The sequence below is a fragment of the Triticum aestivum genome, chromosome 5A (genome assembly GCF_018294505.1).
Source record: "Triticum aestivum cultivar Chinese Spring chromosome 5A, IWGSC CS RefSeq v2.1, whole genome shotgun sequence".
In the NCBI taxonomy this organism is placed as follows: domain Eukaryota; kingdom Viridiplantae; phylum Streptophyta; class Magnoliopsida; order Poales; family Poaceae; genus Triticum; species Triticum aestivum.
In genome coordinates, this window is record NC_057806.1 from 592,522,764 (window position 1) to 592,530,653 (window position 7,890).

The following is a 7,890-nucleotide window of genomic DNA, read 5'->3' on the forward strand; positions in this document are numbered from 1 at the left end:
AAGATGACCCTTGAGTCTGCAGAACCCAAGGGAAGGTGGTAGGTTGTTAGTGCAAATGGTAAAACCAAGGTTGGGCATTGCTGGAGAAGTTTTATTCAAGGTGAACTGTCAAGGGGTTCCCATTATTACCCAACCGCGTAAGGAACGCAAAATCCGGGAACATAACACCGATATGACGGAAACTAGTGCGGCAAGAGTGGAACAAAACACCAGCATAAGGCCGAGCCTTCCACCCTTTACCAAGTATATAGATGCATTAATTAAATAAGAGATATTGTGATATTCCAACAAGGAACAACATCTCCAAGTTCCAACAAGGAACAAACTTCAAACTTCACCTGCAACTAACAACGCTATAAGAGGGGCTGAGCAAAGTGGTAACATAGCCAAACAACGGTTTGCTAGGACAAGGTGGGTTAGAGGCTTGGTTCAACAATATGGGAGGCATGATAAGCAAGTGGTAGGTATCGCAGCATATGCATAGCAAAAGAGCGAGCAACTAGCAAGCAAAGATAGAAGTGATTTTGAGGGTATGGTCATCTTGCCTGAAATCCCGCAAGGAAGAAGAACGAGTTAATGAAGAAGACAAACGGGCGTAGTCGAACGAATCCTCACAACACGACGTTATCGGAACCAACCCGAAGAAGCAACACCGAAAAGAAGTAAATAACATAGTAAACAACCATCACATAACCATGGCATGATGCACAACCAAGTATGATGCATGTACAGTTTAAATATGCATGGCATGGCAAAGTGCACAAACAACACTACAAGTTAAGTGGAGCTCAATATGGAACGAGTTGCATATTGGCGAAACACCACGACAAGTTATTTAGTTCGATCTCGTTTATGTACATAACAATATTAAATGTTGTAAAACATGGCAAGAGGGTGAAGCAAATGAAAACTACCTATCTAGTCAAGTTTAAATGAGGCCGGAAACACCGAACAACAATTCCGGAAACTCCTCATATGCATATATTAGGTTTGGTACTGTTCTGCCCTAAACAAAATTTTAGAGTTGTTAAACATGCAAAGTAAGTGAACCATGTTAAACTAGCCAAAATTCTACCCCATTTACATATAAAGTTTGTTAAAATCCGAGTTACGGTTATTTAGTTATGAATTAAATCATTTTAGCAAGTTATTTAAGCAAATTTAAACAAACAACTTTTTAAACATTTTAAACATAGATGAAAATGACATAATATGAAACTACACACAATTCTAAGCAATTTTCATATTAAGTTTGTTCAATTTAGATGCACGGTTGGTGAGATATTAAATGCATGAAGTTTAGGGTTTTTTTTAACAAAACAGAAAATCCCAGGAATAAAGCTAATTTCGCTGGAACTGGAAAAAAAACACGCACAGGCCGGTTTGCAGCATACCGCAGCAGCCCAAGAGGATTTGGCCCAAGTGGTTGAGTGACTGTTTGGCAAAAAGAAAAAAGAAACAGGGCAGCCTGGGACTCGAACACAGGACCTCCTGATGTGTCTTCGAGGGAACAACCAGTAAGCTAGCTGATCTGCTTGTGGTGGAACATAGTGACAACTCTGAAATAACCTATATGCCAGAACGGATCTAGGAACAGAACGAAGCTTCAGTTATGGAGGAAGTTGCTCACAGCGGGAAAACAGAGGCCGGCGGCCATGGCGATTCTGGCCCTTGGCTGGCTGGGTAAGCGGAAGGAGCCGGGCGCCCCTAGCCTTGCGGCCCTTGCGCACACGCGGGCGCTGGCAAGGACGAACGAGGCGCTGGGGAGCCACTGGATCAGCTGCACGCAGCGATACAGAGCAGCGATAGAACTTGGTGCGGCTTCAGCAGGATCGCGGAACAGACGAAGGTCGGGAGGGCAGCAGCGGCTGGACCCGGGCACGAGCGTGGCAGGGTGGGCGGCGCGGATGACGCGGAGATGGTTGGATCCGGGTGGCGAGGCGCTGAAACCCCACTTGGACGAGGCAGGGAAGGCCGGCGACGAGTTTTCTGCACGAGACAGCGACGAGGGAGAGATGAGATACAGAGAGGAGGAAAAACGGAGGAAGGAGAGGGCGCGACGGGGCTCATCTGCTCGGGCTCCGATCCAGAACGGGCAGGGAGGCAGAGGAGGGTTGGATCGAGGGGAGGCCTCGGTTGGTGGGGAGAGATCGAGAGGATACTTTTTGGATCGGGGGTTTGATGCGGGTTGGTCCGGGAGGGATCCCGAGGAAAAACAGGTGGAGTGGCGGCGCGGTGGGATTGATGGGATAAGACTCCTACGATCTAGGGTTGGACCTTATATTTATAGCTGATGAAATCGGTTTAGGGCGGTTATGTCACTCCGATTACGGAAAAAAAATAGGCTAGGTATCCCAAAAGAAAAACGGAGACGTTTTGTAGATGTTTGGGGATGATCCGGACACGACGGTGACGACTGCCCGGGTCGGGTCCGGGTAAGTTTCGGACGCGCACGAGAGGTCTATGCGCGGCGCAAAGAGGGGTAGGTTGGGCCTAGGAGGACTGTGGAGAGCGGTTTGGTCTGAGAGGAAAGGGGAGAGATGCAGCCCGACACGGTTTCCGGAGATCGAAAACGTCCGACGTTAGACCGGCTATACTGCCGCTATAGTTATCCGTTGGGGCATCAAACGATCTCCGAATGCGATGAAACTTGACAGGCGGTCTATCTACACTATAATAAGACCACACATCAACTCTCATCCCATTCTGAGAACATTTTCCGGCCACTTATAAAATACTATTTCGGACATGCCGCGAGCGCGTGCAAGTGTGTCTGGGCTCAGAACGGACAACAGAGAGAACGAGGAGGCCAGGACGGATGCAAGTTTCGAAAACATGATGATGCAATGCACATGATGGCATGATGAAAAGCAACACGCAAGCAAATGACATGGCAACGCCGGCGAATAACTGGAGGACACCTGGCACAACGGTCTCGGGGCGTTACATATTGGCTGCTGTGTTGGTCCATCACCACCTCAACAACCAGCGGCCGTTGTTCCGTGGCTCCATTCCAGGCCACCTTCCGGCGTTGAATCGTAACCGGGAGAGCGGGCATTTCCTTCTCTGGAAGGACTACTTTGATACAACAAACCCGTTGTTCAAACATCACAAATTCCGCCGTCGGTTCCGTATGAGTAGGCATGTTTTCAACCGTATTAGAGAGGGGGTGGTCGGCTATGATGACTACTTCGAGTGCAAAGAGGATGCCGTCGGCAAGATTGGTTTCTCCCCTTATCAGAAATGCACTGCCGCCATCAAATGCTTGCATACGGAGTGCCCGGTGATCTCATTGACGAGTACGTCCGTATGAGCGAGTCTACATGCCTAGAGTCCCTGTATAAGTTCTGCAAGGTTGTGATTGCTGTGTTTGGCCCTGAGTATTTAAGGGAGCCGACAGCTGAAGATACAGCCCGTTTGTTGGTGATGAATGCTAGCAGGGGCTTCCCGGGAATGCTTGGCAGCATAGACTGCATGCACTGGGAGTAGAAGAACTGCCCTTCTGCTTGGCAAGAGCAGTAAAAGGGACATGTCAGGGCTTGCACTGTCATACTAAAGGCCGTGGCCTCTCAAGATCTCTGGATATGACACTCTTTCTTTGACATGGCTGGATCACACAATAATATCAACGTGCTTCAGCGCCTGCCGGTGTTTGCTAGGCTTGCCGAAGGAAACATCCCATCGGTGAACTTTACTGTCAACGGCCACACCTACGACAAAGGGTATTATCTGGGTGACGGTATCTATCCTCAGTGGACCACTATTGTCAAGACAATACCCAACCCTGTCGGAGAGAAAAGAAAAAGATTTGCCCAAGAGCAAGAGAGTGCTAGAAAGGATGTCGAGCGTGCCTTTGGTGTTTTGCAATCTCGATGAGGCATCGTTCGGTATCCTGCTAATACTTGGAGCACGTAGAAACTATGGGAGGTGATGACTGCTTGTGTGATCATGCACAATATGATCGTAGAAGACGAGCGCCCGGAACGTCTGTACGATCAAGGCTTTCAGTTTCAGGGTGAGAATGTTGTGCCTGAGCATGGAGTAGCGGCAACATTTGAGCAGTTCACTCAGGCCGCGTTCGGACTCCCTCCGCTCCGCGGCTCCGCGTCGGAGCGGAGTGGCTTGCTAGGTATAATACGCAGAGCTGCTAAAAGGGCGCTCCGCCGGCTCCGCTCCGCGGAGAGCGGCCGAACAGGCCCTCAGTTTCATGAAGACATGCGTGATTGAGAAACTCACGTGCAACTGCAAAATGATTTGGTTGAGTATATGTGGACTTATGTTGGCAACTAATAGATGTATCTTTTTTATTCGTTTTGCAAAACTATGTGAAACATTTTTATTTTTATTTGGCCTGTAACTATACTATTTATTTGGACGGACTATTTTATTTGTTAAATTTTCATTCACCATATGTGAGAATGCAATGCAAAATTGAACGGCCAGCCGGCCACGCCTGCATATATGGGTCGACGCGTTGGGCGCGCTGCCGACCCATATGAAAAACAGGGCAAATGCCGGACAGACAGCTAATCTAAACAGACAAAAAACGGACATAATCACCGTGCGTTTAGTCGGTCCGTTGGAGTTGCTCTTAACGAGCAACGCAAGTCCGTGTCGTAGACGCTCCGCCATGCTCCATTGCCCTGCCCACAAATGAAGACGGGAAAGCACGGGTCGCGACGTAAACAAATGTGGAACTAGTGGATCCTCTGTCCCTGCGATCCGCATTGAAACCGGGCCATGTGGTGGTATCCAACGCGGACGCATGTGATCTCCTACCGCTAGCTTGGCTGGTTCGCACCGTGCCGCCGCTCCTGCCCTGGCTTTTGCCGGCCAGTCAGGTCCTCAAGCCGGTCACTGGCCGATCTGTGGACAGCTTCTATTTCCTCCGTCCGAAAATATTTATCATTAAAATAGATAAAAAGAAATATATTTAAAATTAATATATATCTAGATATATTTTTTATTTATTTTGATGACATCTAAATACATTATCTTTTATTCATTTTAATGATAAGTATTTTCAGACGGAAGAAGTATTTAAGACGAGCAGATAGCGTATCCTAACCGTCAGATAATCAGCCACCTATTTCCGCATTCGCATACCAACGCTGGTTCGGTCATTCAAAGCATGTCCATTCACGCCCTCAACAAGGCCCCAGGCAAGTTTTCGGTTGTTGGTGTAAAAAAATCGACCCAGTCGCGTCTCAAGGGTTTAATTTTCGCCGGCTTGGACTGAAAATGGCGCAGGCGGACCCAACCCGAACCCGGCGCGCTGGGGGCGCTCGGTTGCGCTGGGCGAATCGTTTTTGGCATGAAAGAGTCGCGGGCCCTCCTTGCCAGCGACTCGTCTCGCTTCTCGCCGCTTCGTCGTCCTCATCGCCTCGTTTCCCGCGGCGAATCAATGCCAAAGCTGTCGCGCGCTGCCCCGCCGGTCAGCCTCCGCTATTGATGCCTCACGGACGGCGTGACGACGCGCGTCCCCGCGCATGCCACGCGTAGACGAGGCAGCCATGCGTCGTGATCCTCGACAGCGACGACGACGAGGACGCTCCCGGACCGTCCAACCCGCCGCGCCAACCGGGGGAGGGTTGCAGCAGAGACAGCGGCCGCAGCGGGGGCGACGACGACTGCGGCTACACGCGGTTCTACAGCCTCTTCGGCATGTAGAATGGCGACGAGCGGCGAGGCGAGGGAGACGACAGGCCTAGTAGTGTGTTTTTTCTTTTTTGTAAAATGTTTTAAATATGTATGAACTGTCGCCGTGTTTGGTTGAATTTGGTTTGAACTTGCCGAAATATGTATGAACTCGCTGAAAATGATTGAATTTGTGTCATATTTATGCTGCACTTTAACTTTCACAAAATCCGTGGGCGCCGCAACTAAGTGACATTATACCCCAGCGTGCGTTTTGCGCCGGCTCGCCTCATGAAGCGTTTTTTTGCGCCTCCTGAGAGACCAACGGCCGGAGATGCTCTCAATGTTGAAATCTCGGCACTCGTCGAGCGTTTTCTGCACGGCATGTGCAATTTTGTTTACGCGCGCAAATTCCAGCTGGTGGTACGGGCCAGCCGCCCAGCCGTGCCGAAGTCACTGATAGCACCCCGAAAAAGAGAGTACTACTTCTCCACAGAGCAAAACAAATCATCATTAGCATAGAAACAGTTTCTCCTCTCCAGTCCAGTGCACTCCTCACACTTGATAAATCAAAGCGCCGGTAACCATTTGGTTCCGCAAATCCACACCGCTAATAATCAACCAAGAACGCCCGCCCGTGGCACTACCACTCTGCTATCCTAGCACACACGCACCAAAGAAATGAAGAAATGGGGAAACTTCGAGCCAATCCATCAAACAAACGAGCTCAGAACCAGCGCCAGACCGGCTACACTAGACCGCCCTGAGGAGCGCGGCGAGGACGGCGACGGCGGCGTAGAGGGCGACCCCGGCGCGCGGCCCGGCGAGCGCGGCGGAGCGGTGGTGCTGCGCGGAGGGCGGCGGCGACGGCGGCGGCAGGTTCTGGGACTTGATGGCCAGCCGCATCCCGCCGGGGCAGTAGCCGAAGCTGCAGATGAAGTAGTAGGTCTTGGTCTCGTTGAGCTCGAAGGCGAAGCTGCGGCCCTTGCTGTAGTTGTAGATGGCGTTGCTGGCGTCGCACCGGTTGTACCCGGACTCGTTCACCTCCACCACGTCCGCCTGCCCCGCCGTGTAGTAGAACACTGCATGTGCACAAGACGCCCCGAGTCAGTCAGTCAGTCAGCCAGCCGGCCGGCCGGAGATTAGAGTAATACGGCGGCGGAGAAAGAAAGAAAGAAAGAAAGAAAGGCCTCGCATTTCCTTCCGCGGCCGCGCTCCGGCGACCAGATCTGCTGGCGGCGGCTGGGCTACAGCTCGAGCTCCAAGGCGTAAAGAGTACGTACCGAGCCAGTCGCCCTTGTAGAAGGGCCCGTGCTCCTGCTCCCAGCCGGAGTAGTTGGTGTTGGGCAGCCAGTTGACTTTGATCTTGTTCGCCGTCGTCGTCGCCGGCAGCGCCGCGCACGCGGCCACCGCCACCAGCACCGCGGCCCACGCAGCCCTCCGCCGCTCCATCACCCTCGCCTCTTCCTCGTCGGACGACGAACCAGGGACAGTGAGATGTGCGCGCTGCTGTTTCCTGCTTCAAAATGGAACGCGCTGGGCGGGGGCAGAGGAGGAAGGTGGTGGGATGGGATGGGATGGGACGGTGGCCGGCCTGACCGCGGTCTTAAAAAGAGGAGAGGGGGCACGTGGGAGCGGATCATATAAATCAGGTGAGACCCGTCCTGATAAATGACATGTGGCATTCACAAATCACAAAGCATCTAATCTCTCCTCCCCTGGTTTCAGGTGAGGGGTGGAGTGGATGCTTTGTGATTTGTGAATGTCATGTGTCATCCATTAGGATGGGTCTCACCTGCTAATCCGTGAGACCTGGTCTCATAGAATTTTTTTCCCGTGGGAGCGGGGTCCAGGCAGGAGTCTGGAACTCTGGAGGCGGTGTGCCGGGGAGACGCCATCGTGGCCGCCCGTTCGCGGATCCTGCGGTGGTGGGTCGCCGCCGTGCGGTCGGGTGGTGCCTGCGCACGGCGCGGCGCGGTCTCGGCGCACGGTCGCCGGGCCGGTGCGCGCGCATCCGTGGTTGGAGGGGCCGTGCGCCCGTGGGATCTAGATCTACCGTGGTGCGTTCGCCTGTGGTGACTGACTTTGGGGCGGGAGCGTGTGGCCGCCGGCGTCGGTCTGCAACATCGCAACACAGAGCCTGCGCATGGTAGGGTAGGTAGCCACTGGTGGAGTGGTCTGGACGCTTGATAGGCATGGCGGCCATCCCAGCGTATTTCGAAAGTCGATTCGATTTGCTGATTTTCTTCAACA

At 52.2% G+C, this 7,890-nt stretch overlaps 1 protein-coding gene across 1 annotated transcript; it reads right to left on the reverse strand.

The window, feature by feature from the left end:
* Window positions 1-6,132: 6,132 nt before the first annotated feature.
* On the reverse strand, window positions 6,133-7,228 carry LOC123107854 (lamin-like protein). The gene is made up of 2 exons (XM_044529759.1): window positions 6,921-7,228; window positions 6,133-6,719 (listed from the first exon to the last, which is right to left on the reverse strand). The coding sequence occupies exons 1-2, from the start codon at window positions 7,087-7,089 to the stop codon at window positions 6,391-6,393; spliced, it is 498 nt and encodes a 165-aa protein (XP_044385694.1). The 5' UTR covers window positions 7,090-7,228; the 3' UTR covers window positions 6,133-6,390.
* Between the last annotated feature and the right edge of the window lie 662 nt (window positions 7,229-7,890).

Coding starts and splice junctions, on each gene's coding strand:
- LOC123107854 (XM_044529759.1), bottom strand. CDS start 7,089: ATGGAGCGGCGGAGGGCTGCGTGGGCCGCGGTGCTGGTGGCGGTGGCC. Junction 6,720..6,920: donor CTACAAGGGCGACTGGCTCG/GTACGTACTCTT, acceptor GTGCACATGCAG/TGTTCTACTACACGGCGGGG.